Source organism: Bactrocera oleae, chromosome 3 (genome assembly GCF_042242935.1).
Source record: "Bactrocera oleae isolate idBacOlea1 chromosome 3, idBacOlea1, whole genome shotgun sequence".
In the NCBI taxonomy this organism is placed as follows: Eukaryota; Metazoa; Arthropoda; class Insecta; order Diptera; family Tephritidae; genus Bactrocera; species Bactrocera oleae.
The window spans coordinates 3,693,868-3,715,514 of NC_091537.1; the positions used below are offsets into that span (position 1 = coordinate 3,693,868).

At 35.5% G+C, this 21,647-nt stretch overlaps 4 protein-coding genes and 2 long non-coding RNA genes across 10 annotated transcripts; 3 read left to right on the forward strand and 3 right to left on the reverse strand.

Moving 5' to 3' along the window:
• The first annotated feature begins 3,366 nt into the window (after positions 1-3,366).
• Positions 3,367-4,277, forward strand: LOC138856129 (uncharacterized). The gene is made up of 3 exons (XR_011395180.1): positions 3,367-3,586; positions 3,703-4,088; positions 4,151-4,277. It is a non-coding gene; the product is annotated as an uncharacterized lncRNA (long non-coding RNA).
• Positions 4,278-5,163: 886 nt separating this feature from the next.
• Positions 5,164-6,916, reverse strand: LOC118680082 (uncharacterized). 2 transcript variants are annotated; one of them, XR_011395587.1, is made up of 4 exons: positions 6,710-6,916; positions 6,505-6,631; positions 5,660-5,782; positions 5,164-5,596 (listed from the first exon to the last, which is right to left on the reverse strand). It is a non-coding gene; the product is annotated as an uncharacterized lncRNA (long non-coding RNA). The 2 variants fall into 2 exon arrangements; XR_011395586.1 differs by having other exon boundaries at positions 6,418-6,631; positions 6,710-6,914.
• A 944-nt stretch (positions 6,917-7,860) lies between these two features.
• RpL40 (ribosomal protein L40) lies at positions 7,861-8,768 on the reverse strand. Of its 2 annotated transcripts, none has more exons than XM_014247781.3 (2): positions 8,661-8,768; positions 7,861-8,417 (listed from the first exon to the last, which is right to left on the reverse strand). In XM_014247781.3, exon 2 carries the CDS (start codon positions 8,402-8,404, stop codon positions 8,018-8,020), a length of 387 nt encoding a protein of 128 aa, XP_014103256.1. In that variant the 5' UTR covers positions 8,405-8,417; positions 8,661-8,768; the 3' UTR covers positions 7,861-8,017. The 2 variants fall into 2 exon arrangements, with proteins under 2 accessions (XP_014103256.1, XP_014103257.1); XM_014247782.3 differs by lacking the exon at positions 8,661-8,768 and adding an exon at positions 8,564-8,660.
• Positions 8,769-9,063: 295 nt separating this feature from the next.
• LOC106627606 (putative lipid scramblase CLPTM1) lies at positions 9,064-11,593 on the forward strand. The gene is made up of 3 exons (XM_014247780.3): positions 9,064-9,320; positions 9,388-10,347; positions 10,424-11,593. Exons 1-3 carry the CDS (start codon positions 9,273-9,275, stop codon positions 11,330-11,332), a joined length of 1,917 nt encoding a protein of 638 aa, XP_014103255.3. The 5' UTR covers positions 9,064-9,272; the 3' UTR covers positions 11,333-11,593.
• An 879-nt stretch (positions 11,594-12,472) lies between these two features.
• brun (trafficking protein particle complex subunit brun) lies at positions 12,473-18,206 on the reverse strand. 2 transcript variants are annotated; one of them, XM_036369272.2, is made up of 10 exons: positions 18,108-18,206; positions 17,581-17,797; positions 16,691-17,518; positions 15,546-16,628; positions 14,930-15,483; positions 14,325-14,854; positions 14,057-14,250; positions 13,792-13,983; positions 13,510-13,717; positions 12,473-13,434 (listed from the first exon to the last, which is right to left on the reverse strand). In XM_036369272.2, exons 2-10 carry the CDS (start codon positions 17,771-17,773, stop codon positions 13,164-13,166), a joined length of 4,053 nt encoding a protein of 1,350 aa, XP_036225165.2. In that variant the 5' UTR covers positions 17,774-17,797; positions 18,108-18,206; the 3' UTR covers positions 12,473-13,163. The 2 variants fall into 2 exon arrangements, with proteins under 2 accessions (XP_036225165.2, XP_069963396.1); XM_070107295.1 differs by having other exon boundaries at positions 17,581-17,823; positions 18,108-18,123.
• Positions 18,207-18,497: 291 nt separating this feature from the next.
• On the forward strand, positions 18,498-21,383 carry LOC106627563 (eEF1A lysine and N-terminal methyltransferase homolog). Of its 2 annotated transcripts, none has more exons than XM_036369301.2 (11): positions 18,498-18,690; positions 18,768-18,890; positions 18,971-19,207; positions 19,275-19,488; positions 19,543-19,672; positions 19,728-19,857; positions 19,929-20,109; positions 20,172-20,352; positions 20,409-20,598; positions 20,656-20,795; positions 20,863-21,383. In XM_036369301.2, the coding sequence occupies exons 1-11, from the start codon at positions 18,599-18,601 to the stop codon at positions 21,270-21,272; spliced, it is 2,028 nt and encodes a 675-aa protein (XP_036225194.1). In that variant the 5' UTR covers positions 18,498-18,598; the 3' UTR covers positions 21,273-21,383. The 2 variants fall into 2 exon arrangements, with proteins under 2 accessions (XP_036225194.1, XP_036225195.1); XM_036369302.2 differs by having other exon boundaries at positions 18,525-18,671.
• Positions 21,384-21,647: the final 264 nt, after the last annotated feature.

The following is a 21,647-nucleotide window of genomic DNA, read 5'->3' on the forward strand; positions in this document are numbered from 1 at the left end:
TTAAACTGAAATGAATTGCAATTTCCCCGCTATAAAATGCCTCAATTTGCACGAAAATCAACAACATCTGGAAGCGAGTCAAGGAGAAGACGTGAGAGATAAAAAAAAATAAAATCCAAAAATGAAGTGAAATTCATCTATGTAATGTATAAAATACGTAAATATGGCTTAATACTACTTTTTTGCCATCGGACGCCAGCGACAATTACGTTTGCAACATTTTTAATTTCAGTAATTTGAAAGTTGCACTTTTCAATACCCAATACTCAGCTCAATTCCACGCGCTGCATTCGCTCAATATTGCCAACGAACGCCCAGCCAACTAGACGGTAATTTCGAGATTTTTTCTTCGCACCATTTTTTTGCGCTTTTCTTTTGCTCTTTCGGCTGTGCTCTTCACACAAACTTGCACTTTATTGTTTGTGCAACTTTTAATCCGCGCTCAACTAATTACTGCACTAATCGATTGAGTGACAGCTGGCGCAGCAGTGTACCTAATAGCTGTGGCACTAGCAATTGCACATTGCATGTTGCATGTTGCAAGTATAGCAGCGAATGGCAGCAGCATTGGCAAAACATTAGTAATAGTAGTGGCAATAGTACTTGACAGCAGCAAAAAAAAACGCCACGCTAGTTTCCGTTAGTTCCGACGAAGCGTTACGACTACTACATGTTTTGTTGTTGTTTAGTGCTTAATTGTGTTTTACACTTTTCACTTGCTTACTCTTTCTTGATTTCAACGTTCTTCAATACTAAAAAAGAGCTCAATATTTACTTAGATTTTTAGCACTGCGTAAACTCTTCGGAATTTTTCTAAAAATAATGAAAGAATTATTAAAATAGGTATTAACTGAGCTCCATTTTATTTAAGTGGCAGCAAAGAAAATATTTTAACTCTAAATTTACTTCAACCAAAAAGAAATTGATTTGTTATTCGGCAACAGCAGCTGCCTTTGGGACACAGCAAAACACACAGAATTTATAGAAAATAAAATCAATGCAGGTTTAAACTTTTTTGCCACCTCTTTCCCTTACATAGCGGCGATTTACAACCAAAGCTTGCTTCCTTTTTTCATTTTTACTGTTTTTTTTTTTTTTTTGTTTTGTAAATTACTTCTGTAGCTTTAGTGGTGTAGTGTGTGTACAAGTTTGTGCATTCCCAATGTGCCCACTCCACGTTACGAGTGTAGCGTTGTAGTGCACTTAGCGCAATGGCCATATTTCTTCTTCTTCACTAGTAACTTCGTCGAGTATAGGAAATATATGGCAATCCTTTTGACCTCTTCCATCTGACAGTTTTCGCTTGCAATTTTTTATGTCTATTTTTTTTTTTTTGTTTTGGCTTTCATTAATTTTTCTCTGCCGCTGTTTTCAATTTCTTAATGAGTGCATTAGTATAATTGACCGGGACCACGTACAGCCAGAACGTGCTGATTTTGTTTTTATCATTTTATCTGGTTTTTTTTTTACTTTCTACTTTACCGTTTCCATGCTTTCAGTTTTATTTTATTGTTTTTTACCCCCCGCCGGCCGCAATCAATTCATTGTTTCTCGATATTTTTACAATTTCACACTGTTTGCCCAACAAAAGTGTTTTGTTGTTACAAAAATATTGTTGTTTGTGTATCGTTGTTGTTTGTATTGCTTGTGAGATATTTAATTAATTTCCGTTGAGCATCCAACTCGCCACGCCTCCAAAGCACGCCCACATTCCACCTGTCGTCTCTGTGCACTCTTCGAGCGTTGCGATAATTAATCGTTTTGTATTTTTTATTTCCGATTGAGATAACCGCGAAATCAACTGAGATGGGCACATAAACGAGTGTACATAAGTACGCTTACTTCGCTTACATAAGCATTGCGTTCGGCCCATTGTGTCCCCTCGTTTTTATGTTGTTTATATTTTGTAATCTTTTATTTATTGACAATGCATTAATCACGGTTTTAAATTTTATGTTGCTTCTATTTATTTGAAAGCCATTCTGGGAAAGCTTTAATGAAAGCTCAATTAATCGCTAAATAGGCGAGTACGAGCAGTGATCCTATATAAATCTCTTCGAATTACGAAGGAAAATTCTTTCAGACTCGTATTACTGACACGCAAAGCTTGTTATATTTATTCTTATGTATTTCTATAGCAGGATGTCATGCACATACCATATTTTTCTTGCATACGACTTACCGCCCACTAATACACGATTCAACCACCCAGCTAGCCATATAATCAATGAAAGTATTTTTAAAATAAGCCATAAAAGCAATTTGAAAGCAATATTATGGCATCAACAAAGCTTTTTAAGGATTGGTAATAGTTGTATCCGGTTCATGTATGTGGAACAAATATTTCGTAAAAGCTTATGAAGCCTTAACTTAATAAAGCTCCACAAAGTTAACACATACTTACTCATATAATATCTTATGAAAAATATGACTAACACGTGCCTCAAGCGCACAAGTAAAGACAGTTTTAATGTTTTTCATCATGCTTTTAGTTTTAATGCACACATGTGAGCTTTTCACACTCCCTCTGTCTCTTCCGAGTATATAATTGACCAAGTAAGAAGTTTGTAGTATACGGAGACTATTAAATAGTGGTGGGATAGATTGTTACTGCGATCTTTGGTCCTTTGTGCCTAACGGAGTATTTACACATACCATACATACCTAACCGATAGCACACCGCACTTCACAAGTCGTGCTATAACCAATATTTAACTAGTCACAGCGACGAAAAAACATTTTTATTTAATTATTTTGAAAAAAAAAGTATTGAAGTCTTCATGATGGAAAAATAAGGAAGTCTGTGAAGAGCTGCTTTGGTAGTCGTTGTCATTGCGAAAACAGTAACTTCACCAGAGTATTAGTAGGTAAACAGGAAATACCGCAGTTATTACAACATACTGTTCGTGGTACACATAAAAAATATTCAGAAGCATAAAACAAAGCTTACTATTTCCTATAACTGTAATATTACAATTATTACACATTTTTTGTACAGCGAGATTTTCAAAATGTATTACTTTTTTATATATTTTTTTTTACGAAAGTATAACCAAAACAACAAAAAATATTTATTGTATATGCTTTTATTAAAAGAGTTAATCAATAAAGATATACACCAGATACATACGAGTATACAATAAAGCTTTTAATCTAACATTACAATATGATTTTCAGTGTGAAGTGAATTGATATATATTTTTGAATATACAAAAATCAAAATTTGATTTCAAAGTGGTACTGCATGTCCGAGACTGCCACTAAAAACACCACAATTAAAATACTAATTTCTCCTCAAACACACGCTGCTGCATATATGGTACAGGTACCATTCCATATTTATATGGTAGCTTGTCCACAGTATTTGTACTTGTAAGTAAGTATTGATCTATGGTCTGTAATCCTTCAATTCCTTTTTCGGGCGCAGATCGCTGGAATGACAGTCTTTCTTCCGACAATTGGTGGCCCTGGGAGGCAGACGAGCATAACACTTTCGGCAAATCATTTTATTCACATTATATTTCTCGGCCAAAGCAACCAGATTGGGTTCAATTCGTCGGATCCTCATGTTGGAAGTTTTGCAGAGGTGAGAAATCTAAGTTTTATGTTCTATTATTGAAAAAATTTATTTTAATACACTGAATATAAGTTTATTTTCTTCAAAAACTTTTTAATTTGTTTATTTTTTTTTCGTAAATTAAGTATGAACCGTTTTGCGAGTACTGGCTGCATTGCTGACATGCCTTCAGATTTATACAACATTATTTCGCCATTACTGAAATCACAGATTGTGAAATACCGAATTTCATAGTTTTGCATTAGGCATATGCTGGTGAGAGATGGAAAATGTATGAAGGCCTATTGTGAAACCTTAAATACACCCTACAAACGAGTCAATTAGTTCTAAACTGCTTTTCAACTTGTATGAACCTGAGCCAGCCATTTTCAAATTTTACTATTCAAGCAACTGATATTATTATTTTACGTGTTGATAACCTACAAAGTGACAATTTTCGGAGACCGGTCAAAAAATAGACAAACAATTATTTCTGTCAAGTTGGATTTCAGACAGGAATTTATAGCTATTAGTATGTACTATTCATATGTATATTGTATATTTGTTGACTAAATCAATTTTTCTCGCTGCTAGGTACATACTGCTCCTACATACAAAAATGAAGTACAATATATAGATAGATCCTTCGATTTAATGGAATTACCTTAACAAACTTACAATAAATCTCTCTAGAGTTTAACAATTCGATAATTACATAAAATGGTCCGTTAACATTTAAAAATTAGTTTGAGTTCTTTATTCATTTGTATTCTTATTGATATATCCCTACGTATGCATGTATATAAGCACCGACATATATTATTTATTTGGCTAGAACCAAATTTTAATTCCACATATATACCAAGTCTTATACCAAATTGTTATGCTACCATTATTTCACAATATGCAATCTTTCCCTACATGCGAAAACGAGATAGCTGCTCCGTGTTAAATAGAGGATGACCATTGCTCTCAGTAATGCCAACTCAGAACTCCTCGCATGAACGGCATAATCACCAGCTAGATTAGTGAAAAGAGCGCAAAAACTCAAATGCTCTTTATTTTAAATCATAAGTTAAGAAGCCTAGAGTCAAATTCCGAAAAATCTAAATCCCATCGTACACGAAAAGCCTTTTAGATATATTGTATAAACCAGTAATGTAGTCTACACACACAAATTACTAACACAAGTACTTGAAAAACAAACCATAAAACCACGCCCATTCTAAATATTTTATACTTTCTTAGAGTAAAATTGTATGCTTCTGATGATCTTTTTAGCGAGTTAGTATTTTCAACATAACCTTTGTATGTGTGGTGTACGTGATTATTATCTGATTTCAATCCAATTTTACACTGTATTAAAAAGTCCTAGAAAGAAATGTTTCCAACAAGTTTGGTTGATATTGTGTTTGTAGTTAGTAAAATATGTGCATAAAGCCTATCAAGGAGCAGAGTCCCGCCCACTTTCTAAAAGAAAATATAATCACAGATGCCACTCCCTACTTTGATCTTATGTACGTAAACAAATATTACAGTTTACTATTTATTACAAATCCCAAGACCAAAGGGACTTCCCATTGACACTTTTTATATAAAATATTAAATATTTTATAGTAAAAAATTTTATTCAAAAAGTAAAAAATATACTTATACAACAAGTAAATATATAAATTTTTTAATGTGTTTGTTTGATCACAAATTTTATTCTAAACATTCATTGTGTGGGACTGCCTCCAGTAGTATTTACGGTAGTATAATTTATAATCCCATTTTACACGTGCATATTTAAACATATCTATACGTGTATATGTATCATTCCATATATACATATGTGTATGGTAGTTTGGGCACAGTATTTATAAGCAATTATTTAAAATCCTTTAATTCCTTTTTAGGGCGCAGCTCTTCCGACAATTGGTGGCCCTGGGAGGCAGACGAGCATAACATTTACGGCAAATCATTTTTTTCACATTATATTTCTCGGCCAAAGCAACCAGATTGGGTTCAATTCGTGTGATCCTCATGGTGAAACTTTTTCTGTGATGGAAAATTTATTTCTTATTTTTAATTATTGCAAATATTAAATTCAAAACTTCTTACTACGCTTAAAGTTTTGCTCAAAAATGAACTGTAAACCGTTTTACTCGTACTGGATCCATTGCTGACATGGTTTTGGATTTATACAAGACAATTTCATCATCGAAAATTTGAGTTGTGAAATACCTAATTTCACATAGTTATGGCCGCCATAAATTGCATTTAGGCAAATACGGGAAAGAGATGGAACATGTATTGAAAATCATTGTGAAAATTAGGTTCGATTTGTTTAATTATTGGTCGTACATATGTATATTGTACAATGTCGGGTCATTTGTATGAGTTCGACGATGCACACATATAAACGTAAATTCACAATCGCTCACTATCACACCCTACAGTCGTTTCAACATGGTATACCCTATTTTATAACCTGTCAGTCCACTATCCTTTCCAATACAAGGAAGTGCTATTTTTTAAATGTTGATATCCTACGAGGGACAATTGTCAGATTTCGTTCAGAACCCCGGCCTGTTGTCCGTCTAATTGGATTTCTGACAGGACGATTAATGTTTAATAAGTTGGTATATTTTGACGCTTCTTCGTTGCTAGGTTGGGAGATTAAAAACACTGCTTAGGCTTATACTGCATTTAACATAATGCGTGCATTTCATGCATTTCGTTAAAAAGGAAGAAGCTTAAAGCGAGTGCCTCTCGAATTTTCCAGTCCTCCTAATAAGTGTAGATATTAATTGTGCGTTTAAATTTAAAAATAATTTGCCTTATATTAATTATGACTACAATTTAAAATATATACGTACATATTTATATGTTCGTATATATCTTTACACATATAAGTATGCACAATCATTTGGCCCGAACTTTATTTTCACAAATATTTCACATACATTTTTGAATGTTTATTTCACAACATGCAATTTTTCCTCCATGCGAAAGCGAGACAGCTGCTCGGTGAAAAACTGAAAATGACAGTTGCCCTTAGTATTGCCAACTCAAAACAGCTGGCATGAACGGCTGGAATAATTGAAATTTATTTAAATAACATTAATACATAATTATGGTATAAGTTTAGATATACAAAAGTTCACCTACATTCAACTTTGGCTTAAGATGCATGTCCTCAAATTCTCTTTAGGGCGGATGTCGTAGCAACGACAATTTTTTTTCGTCAATGGGCGGCCATGATAGGCAAACTGGAATAGAATTTTCCGTTACTCGAACATTGAGTATGGCCGTTCAACTAGTACATTATCCCTGACTAGTACTAACGCCATTGCAGACATACATTAGCGTTATGCACCACGATTGTGCGATTGCTCGATTGAAAAATTGTGAAGTATCTTTTGTAGAAGCTTGATTCGGTGTGTCTGAACTTTAGTCATAGATACCTCTGTTTATTCATATGGGAGTTTGACATTGCTACATTCCTGTCTATATGAGCGTCATACCATTTATTAATAAATGTGTTAATAGCACATCCTGCGGCTATTTTATACATACATATATATACACTTGCGTAAAAGTGGAAGCGGAAATAAGCGATATAATATATCTTAGTAAATACATATATATATCTTACTTCTAAATTTTTTAATTTCACATTTCAAGTAGTCGATGTGAAAGTGAGACAAATGAAATGTATTAAAGTAATTATATGTATATGTAATTTTGTATAATACCATACATTTCAGATTTGTGGGCGAAATGTTTAAGATTGTTGGATAAAACATATTTATATGAAATAACCTCACCGAGAAAAAACTGAGATGGTATTAAACCGGTTGTCTAAAAACTATGTATTTTATTTTATTTGATAAGCGGGTAGAACTTACTATATACAATTTTTGTTTTTGAGTTAAGAGCTATATATACATACATATGTACATGTACATATATACCAAGTTTAATACGAACAGTTACAAAGTGGATATGTGTTTGGTCGAATTTTACTACTATTTATGATCCATCTTTTTAGATAGAAATTTTTAAAAGTAAGGTTTGCCCTTCGTCTACCGTCCCTTCACATTTTCAGTGTATCGTCGTACCCCACGTCTCTATTATTGTACTTTAGAGTAAGAGTGCTCATGTTCTCCCATTTCGCATTTATAATTTCGAGCGTAGCACAATCAAAGGATGCTTGATGCCAGTATTTTAGCAGACAGTTATTTAGAAAAACATAAGTATTGATCGGAAACAACTGAACCACATGTTTTCTCTCACTCCCGAAATAAAAACAAAAATACTTATTTTTGGATTTTATTTTATGCTAATTCCAAAGTAAAATTTTCACTTCAATTCATACATAGCTGATGTACACATAGAAAAAAATAAAAGGAGAATGCGTTTGTTTGTACGCATTTTTCCCCCCGCAAACGACGAAATCTTCCATATTCCAGTGGTCTACTTCAACTTCTTCTTGGGGCGCAAGTTGTTGGTGTGTCCACACTTCTTCTTGCGGCAATTTGTCGCACGTGGGTGCAGACGAGCGTAGCACTTGCGGCAGATTACCTTATCGCAATTGTATTTTTGTGCCAAGATGCGCAAAGAAGGTTCAATGATACCACCTCGAAGACGCAGAACCAAGTGGAGTGTTGACTCCTTTTGAATGTTGTAGTCGGACAAGGTGCGACCATCTTCCAATTGTTTTCCGGCGAAGATCAAACGCTGTTGATCTGGGGGGATACCCTCTTTGTCTTGGATTTTAGCTTTGACATTTTCGATGGTGTCAGAAGGCTCGACCTCTAAGGTGATGGTCTTACCAGTTAAGGTTTTGACGAAAATCTGCATTCTGCTCGTCTATCTAAAAATATCACAAACAAATAATTGTAGTTTGATTTCCATTATCGAAAAACGAGTTGTGACGTGTGAGTTTATAGGTTAGAATTGGAATCGTGCAAACTTTTTCACTTTATACCTCAAATAATAATAAAAACACAACACAATTACCTCACACGATTATCGTATGTGTGAAAATATCTAATTTATTATTTCTGAATAAAAACTTATATTAAAACACAAATTTTCCAAACAGAAATAATCTTACCTCCAAAAACGTGTAGAGAAATGCTAGAAAAGAAATAAAAAGGGAAATTTTTGATATGGCAGGAAATTTTTGACATTTTATTTAAAGTACTGCCAAGTCATGAAAACATGTCTCATTCACAATTTACTATTGATATCAATGATTGCTTCATATCTTACAATTATTAGAATTTGTTTTAAAAAATTATAAAATTTGCAATCTTTTGCATATTTTGTGGCAAAGGGCTTCAAATTTTATTCTAATATAATTTAATTCCACCCATTTATTGTTCACCAGAGCAAATATGTAACAGGAATGAAGACTCTACTCATTCATATGTCTTATTTCAATAAATTTTTCCGGAATTTTAGATGCAAAAGAAATGGCAGCTCTATTAAGAATCTTTGTCTTTTAAATTGGAAGCACTGCCTCATTACAAAAGTCAAATTTTTTCCACATCATATTTTCATAGTCGTGGGAATTGATTGAAAAAAATTAACTTAAAAGGTCATGTGGTAAAAAAATCGTACACATATATCCAGAGGAGGCATTTGTTCAGAACTTCTCCAATTGAAGAACATCGTTACTAACACATATCTTAGAAGTTTCGCCTTTAAAGTTTATTTGTTTAAAATGTCAACTGACGCACAGCCACAACCAGCTGCGCAGGGAAATGGCGAGGTAAGAAATCCTACTAATTAAAGATTATATACTATTAATTGATTTATAATTTTGAAAACCAAACTAGCTGGCACCAGCAGCTGATGGTGTTGCTGACCACACCAATCAAGATCAACAACAACAACGGCAACCCTCTAAAATGGAGTCTTTCTTTGCAATGACAAAATCATTGATATTACGTGCTCTTATTATTTATTTCATTAGTTCATTTTTCCGCCGACCTCAACAGGCAACTAATGATGCAACTGAGCAAAAAGCAGCAAATCTTGCTCCGCGCGTGAACGCATGGAATTATTTTGAAAATGGTACTCTTTTTGATTTGCACGTTTGGCTGTCGGAACATGCAGAAGATGTAGACTTTAAACAAAAATCGAATTTAATATGGTTGCAAGAAGATCTTGTATATGGCGATTGGTCATCGGGACCAAAACACGATGGTATTTATACGCATAACTTAAAAGTAAAAGCATCCAAATCGTTGATGAACAATGGCAGCATTTATTTGCACACGTTTGTTACACGTGCTGGAGATAGTCCTGACCCGGACGCAGATAATTACGCTAAAAAAGGAATGATGGGTTACCAGCACAGAATTCTTAATAAATACAAGCGGATACGCGTTAACCGCAACTATAATCTTCTTGGAGGAGAAAAAGAAAGATTGGCTAAAGAACTGGAACAAGCAAACCTTAAAGATACCATAGTTTCACATTGGCATCCAAATATAACTATAAACCTAGTGGTAGATCAAACCAATTGGGCTGCGGGTACAGTGCCACCACCTTTAGATGAGTATGTCAAGTTTGTAGATGGTGGTAAAACGTATTTGCCTATTGTATTTATCAATGATTACTGGAATTTGCAACGTGAATATTTTCCGATAAATGAGACCACCCCCGATTTAGATTTGCATATAACTTTCCAACCTTTGAGTATGTTCAAATGGCAATTATATGCCGCACAACAAATGAAGAACAAATGGGGTGGAAATATGCTCGGTGAACTAATGACAGCTGGCGCTCCTGAGGTAATTTTGTAAATTGAAATATTATATATATATATATCTATACATATGTATATAATATTACACATTAATTTTTTAGGAGTCTGATGAAGATCAAGATTCTTTGAAGGAAACACTCCTTGACACAAATATATATTTGCTGGGACTCACAATTGCTATATCAATTTTGCATTCAGTGTTTGAGTTGTTGGCTTTCAAAAACGATATACAGTTCTGGAACAACCGTAAGTCTCTGGAGGGCCTTTCAGTGCGCTCCGTCTTCTTTGGAGTATTTCAGTCGTTAATTGTGCTACTTTACGTTCTGGACAATGAAACCAATTTCATGATTCGAGTTTCATGCTTTATAGGATTAGGCATTGAAATTTGGAAAATCCATAAAGTTGTCGATATCGATTACAACACTGACCAGAAAATTTTGGGCATACTCCCGAAAATTAGTTTCCAAGATAAAGGTTCATACGCGGACAGTAATACAAAAGAATATGACAATCTTGCCTTCAAATACCTAGGTTGGGCATGTTTCCCTCTGCTAATTGGATATTTTATCTACTCATTAGTGTATAACCAGCACAAGGGATGGTATTCATTTGTGCTGAATATGCTATATGGTTACCTATTAACATTTGGCTTCATTATGATGACGCCTCAGTTGTTCATCAACTATAAACTAAAATCCGTAGCACATTTGCCGTGGCGTATGATGACATATAAATTCCTCAACACATTTATAGATGATATATTTGCTTTTGTGATCAAAATGCCTACTATGTATAGGTTAGGATGTTTCCGTGATGATATTATATTCTTTGTATTCTTGTATCAGCGCTGGCAATATCGCGTTGATTACAAGCGTGTGAATGAGTTTGGTTTCTCCGGAGAAATGGAGGAAGAAGCGTCGAAAAAGAGAGTTGAAGCTGTGGCACCTGCGTTAGAGCAGCAAGCAATCGAAAATACGCCGAAACCAGCAGCCGAAAAGAAGGAGGACTAAGTATTGTATCGCGTATCTGTAGATGTTAGATAATTTAAACCGAGTTTTCCAAATCCACACAGAAGTGGATATTTCATGTATGAATGAGATTTTCTGTGAAAAAGTCATATTTTTGTGTTCTCTCAAAATTTCATTTCCTATATGTTAGCAAATTGATTTAGAGATAAGTTGCTATTCGCAATTGTATATTGAAACGCAAAAGGCAAAATATTATATTCATTTAATAAAGACATACTTACATATGTATGTACTATTCTTAAATACTTGATATTCTTCCATACACTTTAATTCCTTATCAGTAGTTTTGTTTCCTAAAGTTATCGTTTGGATAAACAAGATTAAATTGCTGAGTAAGCAATAAGTATAAGACACTTGTAGATAATAACCGTCGTTATTTAAAAAGATTAGTTTTATCAACTGTTTGAACGGTTTACACAATAGTTAATAAATCTTTGAAATATTCGTTTACAGAAACTTTATGTTTGTTAAAAAATTGTATTTAAATTTTTTAAACCATATTTATTCTTTTTTTGCACACTAAAATATTTCGCAAAATTTTATAAAACATAACCAAGCAAAAGCATTACATTTTAAATAATATAAATATTTTAGCCGCAAATTATACAATGTTCGGTAATAAGCTAAAATTTTTTACTTAAGAATTCTTTAATAATAAAATTATTGCTTACAAACTTCTAATTTCATTTAAAAAAAAAAAAAAAATTTAAATGTGTTAAAAACACAAAAAAAAAAGTGAATCACCCTGCATTTGATTGGCACTACTTATAAAATTTTATATAGTGCTCAAAAAGTTTCAAGTATCAAAGGTATTTAAATAATGTATTGTTTCAAAACATTTGCTACTTAAATATTTGGATATTACTGTTGCTCAAATTATACCTACCATAAAGTAGTAATATATACAATACATTGTTTTATTAGGCATAGGAAATTTTTTCACCCCAACTCAACACAGAGAAAAAAATGTTATCGTTTGGCACACAGCCTAACACAATTTTAATAATTTGTTTAGATATTTCGTTCAGAGAAGAATGTAGCATTAACGTGACGTCTGGCAACGATGCAGTTGTCAACTAATCACAAGAGAATTTTATGCGCAAAAAAAATAACACGAAAAACAAAATAATGCAAAACATTTATTCGCAGCGTAACTAAAAACATTGTTTAATTTATAAAGTTCAGCCTGAACTAATATATTAAGGATATACAGATTTATATACTTTTGATATATACAAGACAAGCGTTTTTTAAACAATTAATGTTGGTTATTGTTCTCTACGAGCTAAACTAATGCTGGACAAGTAATTGACGCGCTTCACAAACATAATTTAATTCAATTTTACAGCTTAAATCCGAAATTTCAATATCTATTAACATTAATAACAAATAACTAAATTAACTTTTACAAAAAGAGAATTCTAATAACAAAAGAAATAAAGAGCAGTAGCAGTTTTCTATATATTTTTAAACTGTGTGTGTTGTTTTATGTAAATAGACAATTATTTCTACACGCATCCAGCTCATGTTGCTAATCGCAAAGCTCACTTATTTTAATTTTCTAAACGCATTCAAGTGAGCACTCTAAATACATACAATTGAAACAAGAAAAAATTTATATGTACATATGTATAGATATATAAACAATAAGCGGTTGATACATATTTCATCGTAATTTTGCGCGAAATGCGAAAGCTTGACTGTCTTGGTCAGCGCGTAAAGCCAACAAACAACGCAGCAACTACCAGTTGTTGGGCACAACCGTAGTAGACTTTTTACCTATAAATACTATTTTAACTATGCATATATTGCATTATTGCTCGATAACGGTAACTTCAATAGGCGGTATAAATTTCCAGATGTGCTCCTGCTGTTCATGATAGCTAGCTGCGCTGCCAACAATGTCGTTTGCTTGTAGAGCGGGCATTTTATAGTCCAACAATTGGCCACGCGCTGATTGAGTTGAGGCCTGTTGTGGCTTGGAGCAGCATTGTATGCTTGCCTTGAAGCGACCAGGTGTAAAAAAGATTGCGGTACATTCGTGTTGAATTTGTGCGTGTTTTTGTAGAAGCGGTATTGATACTCTGTTGACAAAAAAAAAACATTGTAGTCATGACATACATACATTTAAAGAAACTTATAGCAGAGCTTCGACTTACCTGCTCGGACCGGATATGGCAACGCGTGTATCTAAATTGTAATTTTCCATGCCATTCAAGTAATCCTGGTAGAATTTGATGGTGAGCACAAGGTTGCGTAGCGGTTGCGCCGACTGATTGCTTACGCTTACATTCAATATGGCGCTCTGTCCGGCGGCGCAGACAATTTCCGATTGCGGTTGGACGGGTGTGTTTTGGAAGGACACCGCTTTAAAATAATGCAAAAAGTTTATATATAATTTAATATAGGTTTTATGGAGTTGAAAACGCCATCAGTCTTACTCCATTGCAGCGGTGACACGGTTGTCAAATCGATCATGGTTGATGTCAGCACGATGCCGTGTAATGATGCTATGCCCTGTATGTCGGTGCCGGTGAGCAACCAACTGATTTTTACACGCTCTGCTATATGTTCCGAGCATAATTTACTAATACTGTCGCTGAAAGAGAGCAGTTGGGTGCGATAGCAGAGGTCTGCAGATTGTAGATAAATGTTATTTGGTTATTTACATTTCATTGAGTACATTTTATAAATACATGTACATACCTTTCTCCATATTCTCAGCGTATTCAGCTTCACGTGCGGCCACTACTTGCTCCAAAGAGCAACGATCGACTGGTATTGGCACACGGCAACTCTCTTTGGCTTCAATCAGTATACTCTTATTGTTGGTGTAATTGAGCGACATTTCTTGAGCAGTTAAATTGGACACATCAAGCACCAAATAGAATTGTGAAGGACTAAAAAAAAAAGTGTCGTGTTATAAATGTAAACGGCAAATATTATAAAAATATTAAAATATATATATATTTACATTTCTGCTGGTAGCACATCCCAGCTGGTTATTTGCGCGCTCGGCAACAATTCAATATTAAACGATATCGCACATTGACGACAATAGCCCTGCTGCATGGCATCGCCACCTGAGTATTTCACACGAAACTGTGCCTCCACATGTTGTCCATAGCCATTACTGCTGCCCTGCGTACCTGCAGGTGGCAAACTCAACGCTGCCAATGATGGCGCGCCGCCCGACGTTGAGGAGCGAAAACTTAGATTATTTGGTTCATTACGACGATTATATGACGTTTGCTGTTGATTAGGCGAACTAACACGTGACGGCAAGCTCGCGTGACCCGATGATGAAAGTGTCGAGTATTGCAATGAATATGGTCCAGCACCAATTGTTGCGCCCGCATAATCTGCTTGCGAAGCAGCTGTCACTGTGCTATTAGAATGCACTGAGGCAGCGCGTTGACTTACTATGGGACAAACGAAGTCAGCTTCGCCATATATATGCACCGTAAAATCGATTGAGCTATTGGGTTGTATGGGAAGTTTTGACTGTTGAGAGAAAATTTGTTTAAAATTCTTGCTTTTGGCACAATTCTGTGGGTTTTTTTTTATGTGTATACTCACTTGCAAGTCTTTTTCATCGATGATGAAAATTTTCTTCTGCACTTCCTGTTCCACATTCGAATTGATGCTTATCTCCAAATGTTCCACTGGTAGTGGACTGTCATTTGTAATAGTCACTATGCACGTTGATGACTCGCCGTTGTACAGTGTTAAACTGGCGGATGTTATAACAATGTCGGAACTTGCTAATTGGCTGAATGTCGCCGTTTGTGGTAATGAGGTCTTTACGGAAATTCGCGGCAATGCCGGTATCACATCCACTAGATAATTGGGCGGAAATGTGCGTGCGCGCATGTTTTTCAAGCGACAATTGGACTTGACGCCGAGCGCATGCGTGCTGTAGCCCTGTATCTCTAACTGGCCCACCTCAATAGGAGTGCCATGTAGTGTTACAGTGGTTGGTACGTGCGGTTGTAAGATTACCGTTTGTGGCAGCGATTCAAAAACTATGCCATTAGTTAGCAGACGCATATCGCTGACAGTCAACTCGAATGGCAATGGATTACGCAGCCGTAGTGTTACCTCGCTTAGATTGTTTTGCACCCAGAGAAAAGCTGCAAACAAATGTTGTACTAGAAATATGTACCAAATTAGAAATGAGCTATTTAAAACTCACCAATTTTATTCTTTTCTTTTTTCTTTTCACGTCTATCCATCGAGTTAAGATGTATGGGTGTGAACAGGAAAGGTCCACTATCTGCTTTGACGATTTTTATTCGCTGCGGCCGCATATGTGCCGGCAAATCACGCACAACCAAGTCCATGCAATAGGGCAAATCTGTTAGATTGGCTGGTGGTATGACAGTGCCATTTTCTAGCACCAAAGGCACAGGTGAACCTTCACATTGCGCACTTAAATTCTGTAATTGCACAGACAATTCACTCTGCTCCGTTGGCGTCATATGCGCCCACTGTGTTTGCAGCAGGAATGTCATGTGACGTGTAGCTAACGCAGATTGACCTAAGCGGCGTGCCGCTGCGATAACACCTTGCAGCAAATCTATTTGTAAAGCTGGCCAACCTGCGGCATTATCGATGACCTCCATGGGATCGAGCGAAAGTAAATAACCGGTAAAGCTTTCCAACATTAACCGATATGTTTGCGACCAATCGGGATTTGGATTGCCTTGTTGTACATATTTGAGTGCTGCTAGGCGCTGAAAGAAGGCCGCTTTGCGTCTATAGCCGATTTGGTGATACAAATCGGTAATCACTTCGAAACGTTTTACACGCTCCGGTTCGCTCATGCTCACAATTAAATAGAGTATATTTTGCAGGAACATAGCTACATCTAATGGCCGATTTTGTTCAATTGAAATACGCGCTGCCTTTAGCGCCGCCTCAGTCTCGATTACAGCGGCAGTACCATATTTACTATAATTTATAATTGCACGCCTGTAATAACAGTGAAGTTCGTCTGGTTTTAGTATGTTGCTTGGCAATTCACTTGCTCGTGCACCGTGTTGCGCTGCTGAAATAGTTGATGTAGAAGACGACGTTGATGGTGTACCGGAAGTTGAAGAATTTGTTAAAAGGGAAGATACTGAAGAGCAAGACGACGATGCCGAGGTCATTTGCACCGTAGAGGCCATGGCTTGGGCGTCTGGATGCGAATTATGTTGATGTTCAGGCGCATGCACTTTGACTGTTGCATCGCTGGCTCGCCATTTTTCAGGTGTGCTGCGCAAAGGTGAAGGGCCTAAAATCAATTTCATGAGTTATTGATATGTAAATCAATAGTTTATACAAATTAACACTTACCATCCTGTAAGGAGGTGTTTCGATGTAACGTTTCGCTTTCACGTAAATGTGGATATAAAAGTATTGCTGACGCGGAACACAAGCCTTCTTCCGAAGCGCCCACCCATAATAAATCGCCTATGGCACGCAAAGTTTCGCAGGCGCTATGGTATAAACCTAGCGCATCTACCACTAGACCAGCTTGTAATGATAAGTCCGCTAAATTCTTAGTGACACGGCCAACACAGCGTTTGCGATTACTGCGTGAATCCATATCCAGACCAACAAAATCGCGTTTTTCAAAAGGTGCTAACAGTAAACTAACTTTTTCTACTTTTTCGCGTGATCTATCCAAACGCTTTGATTCTAGCACCCAGAATAGCGCATGTATGAACTCAGCTATGTGTGAATCTAAATCATTACAAGAATCCTGTTCTCGATAAAAAAAGGCTTGCGCCTTAAAATTTGAAGGTGTGGTATATTCATCCTCAAGCCTAGGACAATGATTCGTTACACTGTTAGAATTCAAATTAACACTATCATGAAAAGTAGGGTTGCTTGCATTCGTGAATTGTGGATCGCCACCGCCGGAATTAATGTTTTCAGCAATGTGTGCCGATGATGGACCGAAAAATATTGCACGTGAGTCATACAGTGTACCACTGTAGCGAACTTTGAGCGATTCATGTTGCCTACAAAGCTCATTTAATTCTGTTTGATTTTCAAATTTGCCAATAGTAATTAAACCCAGCAGACGACGGTGTGTTTGAAAATCACCCCAATCATTATTTTCTACCGGATGGTCATGTATATAGCGTACCCAAATATCACGTGTAATACCTGTTGAGTCTGCATTATAAAATAATTTGCAAATTATATCAACACTAAATTTGTCTACTACAGTAACTTGCCATTTATTTTCACATTGCTGACGCGGCGAACCTTATCAAACGCCTTCTGCAGCGACCGTGGCTTGGATGGTCCCACGCCCCGCAATAGCACCAATAAACAACCGTGATGTAGCGCATTTTGCTCGTAATCCGGGCGGGACATAATCGGTTCACTAGCTCCATGCGTCAACATCAGACTTACATTTGCACGCATTTATCCGTTTTTTATTTGAGATCCCTGTCCAACGAAAATCATTTGTAGTGCTAAGGACGTTAATGTGAGTGTCAATATAGTATCAGAAGAATGTTGACGTATGTGCTCAAAATTGTTAATTAATGTGGAAAGTTCATGAAAGGAATGCTTTGGCACTTTTCACTTGAACAAAGTACCACTTCCAGAAAACACACACATGCACATACGCCCCTTCAATACTTTCACTAGCAAAGAGTACTTTTGTTTTTATGTAGTACTGCAGTTAGATGGATATTTTCGCTTAAACTTTGCACTTAAGGAAACCAAATGTATTATTTTATATACTATTATGTACCATTGTTATTGCAATAGTTTAATTAATAAAAATTTTAATTATTTAGCCAATCAGTATTTTTCTTATCCGCTGCCACTAAACGTCAAATATTTGTTGTCGTATGTGAATTTTTTTTTTATAATACAATTTCGATTAACATAGGGTGTGCTGTATAAAGAATACATATATATTTAATTGTACATTGTAATATTTGCCCACTGATCTTGTATATAAATATATACATTTTATATATTGTTGTTTATATATCTTCAAATGCCTTTTCTGGGTAAAACTCGGATTGTTTTAAAAATCTTTGTAGCTACGTAATTATTTAAAATGTTATTGCTTATTTAGAAGCATTACTCTGTTCTTTTGAAAATTAATCGATCATTACACATCTCCATAAGCAGCTGTTTCAGTCTATTTGTACATGTTTGGTTGTAAACTTTTTACATTAAACATTTTATTTTAGCACGTGAGGTAAACAAATTTAAGTTTTATAAAAATTAGCCATGAATTTATTGCCAAAATCGCACGAGGAATTCGCGCAACCAGAATACTGGAATTCCTTCTTCACGAAACGCGGTGAGAAGGCCTTTGAATGGTCGGTTTACGTGAATTAACCGCACACCGGTTAGCAACTATAATTAATGGGTTTTCATATTTCTTCCATCCGTGTAGGTATGGCGAATATTTGGAATTATGCGAGCAAATACACAAATATGTAAAGAATACAGATCAAATTCTAATGCTGGGTTGTGGTAATTCACAGCTTAGCATGGATATGTACGACTCAGGTTTTAGGTAAATGTAACTTCCGCTAACGTATGGAGTATTTGAATAGTCAACATAAACTCTTTGTGCTTAATTCTTTTATTTTTTAGAAATATAACAAACATTGATATATCAACGGTGGCGATTCGAAAAATGTTAGAAGTAAATGCGCATAAACGTGCGAGTATGAAATTTCTGCAAATGGATGCCACGGAAATGACTTTTGAGGACGAATATTTTTCTGTTGCTTTGGATAAAGGCACCTTGGATGCGCTTTTCGTTGACGACTCGCCGGAGGTACATGCAACCGTGGAACGCTACTTCAACGAAATTAAACGTACTATGCGGTAAGCATATACTATACATGATGCTTGGTTTTTGAACACTAAAAACTTATTTATTTTAATATTCTAGCAACGGTGGACGTTACTTGTGTATAACACTATTACAAGAACACATTTTAAAATACATCTTAGATTATTTCCCACGTAATGGTTTTATGTTACGTGTGGTGCATTGTGCTGATGCAGATCGTGCCAATCAGGAAAAGAATGCCGATAATCCTGAAGTTATGGCAATGCCCGTCTTTATTGTCGTTGCAACCAAATTCAAGGCATTACCATTACCGGTAATTAATTGTTTTGTTATAATTACGTCATTTTATTTACTTATTTTATTTTAGATACTAGAATTTAGCTTGGGCAAGGACAAAATGCAACGTTTACCAAATGCTAAGGAATTGACAAATGCTGTGACGGCTGTGCAAAGGGCGGCGTTGATATGCAATGGTTTAGCTCGCACAAATATTGCAGGTTCATTAATTTATTTAGAATGTTGAGTCAAAAAAAATTATACAATGTCTTATAGGACATAATGAGGTTGTAATGGATTTGTGTCAACCAGGCGAATCCACGCCACGTTACACTGTTCATGTCCTAGATCAACCACCGGCAAGGGGTCAAGGAAAATTTGCTGCATTCATAGTACCTCAGGGCAGGTAAAATCCACTAGTAATACAAAAAACTTACAACTTTATCATTTTACACCTTTAATACCTTTGTTTTACAGAGAAATCGAATGGCTCTTTGCCACAACTCAGGGCCGTAAAAAATTACAGAGTTCCGCGAAATTCCAGCGCCTAGCCGTTGTGACACTGCATCGCGATCAGGAATATGTGTCATTGGATACCGTTAAGAGTGAACTAGCAGACAGTATCAAGAGCCTAGCGCCTATTGGTCTCATTGAACAGGTTAGTTAACAATTTGCACATTGAAATATACTTTATAGCAAACTAATTGCTGTGCTTCACAGATTCCGTTCCTATCACTTGGCGCTGATGTTGGCAAACGTGAAACTCTAGTTAGTGGATTTTCCAAAATATCTGGCGAATTTCGCATTGAAGAGGTGGAGGGTAATGATGGAAAAGTATTTCGGCGTCTGATCTTCCTCAATAATCAATTTGTAGTACAATCGGAAGCTTTGGTCAAGACAAGTAGGCGCTAAAGTTATACTGTTGAATTTATTAATTAATAATAATTTTTTTTGCAGTAAAACTGAAAGGTAAAAAGGAGCGTAAAAAAATTGATTTCGGTTATTTGGCATGTCAACATCACTTATACATGTGTGCCGGTGTACAATTGGCTACTGGTCAAAAAAATGCTGCCAATGAGTTCAAGGATGTGGTGGTGGTAGGCCTAGGCGGTGGTGGTCTTTGCAGTTTTCTACATGCAGCAGTGCCGTAAGTTGCTATTTTTTATAATCACTATTAATATTTTGTACAATAATTAATTTACAGTAGCGTGCGGTTAACAGCCGTTGAAATAGATCCCATCATGCTGGAAGTGGCGGAACAATATTTTGAATTAAAGCAAGATAATCGATTTCACGTAGTAATCGATGATGGCTTGTCTTTTTTAGAAGTTTGCAAAATTGAAGGTAAAGTTGACTTTGAATAAATATGCATAACTTTTTTTTTTTAATATTATATACATATTTTTTATAGAGATCAAATTCAACGCAGTGCTATTTGATGTTGACAGCAAGGATCTTTCGCTTGGCATGAGTTGTCCGCCAAAAAGTTTTCTTGAACCTGCAGTGTTGAATAACATTAAGTCAATTATTGGCGATAAGGGTTTATTCATATTGAATTTAGTTTGTCGTGATGAAGCGTTGCGAGACGAAGCCTTACTACAACTACGCAATGCTTTCAAAGCGGTTTGTTGTTATAAGCTGGAAGAGGATATAAATGAGATTATTTATTGTTCAAATAGTGAAAAGTACAAAAGTATAGTAGAATGGAAGAAAGATTTGGGCGCGGCAGCTCGACGCTTAAATAATGCGGCAAAAGCGCAAAAATTGCATAACGACGATATGTTAGAGATTACGGAGTTTTTAAAGGAATTAAAGATTTAAATGAAATTTATAAAAACAAAATTGCTTAATAATTAAGGCTTTGTATTTTGATGAAGCATGTTATAAATTAAAAAAGAAACAATAAAACTCGACTTGCTATTTTGAATTAAATTTTGTTTCTTTTTACAACCGCCCCGGGTTCATATCCATATGATTCGTTAAAACTTTTGTGGAACACTTCTTACCGATTTTTCGCTATTGACACAGTTTATAGTTGTTGAACTAATCTAATTTCTTTGCTCATTATTTTGGCTATTAAAACAAGAAAACCCGTTTTCTTCACCTGCACACGTGCATTAGTTCGTCGAACAAATACAAACATGGCTAAAACGACTCAGCGCGTCACGCTGATCATATATAATATGTATAAACCTT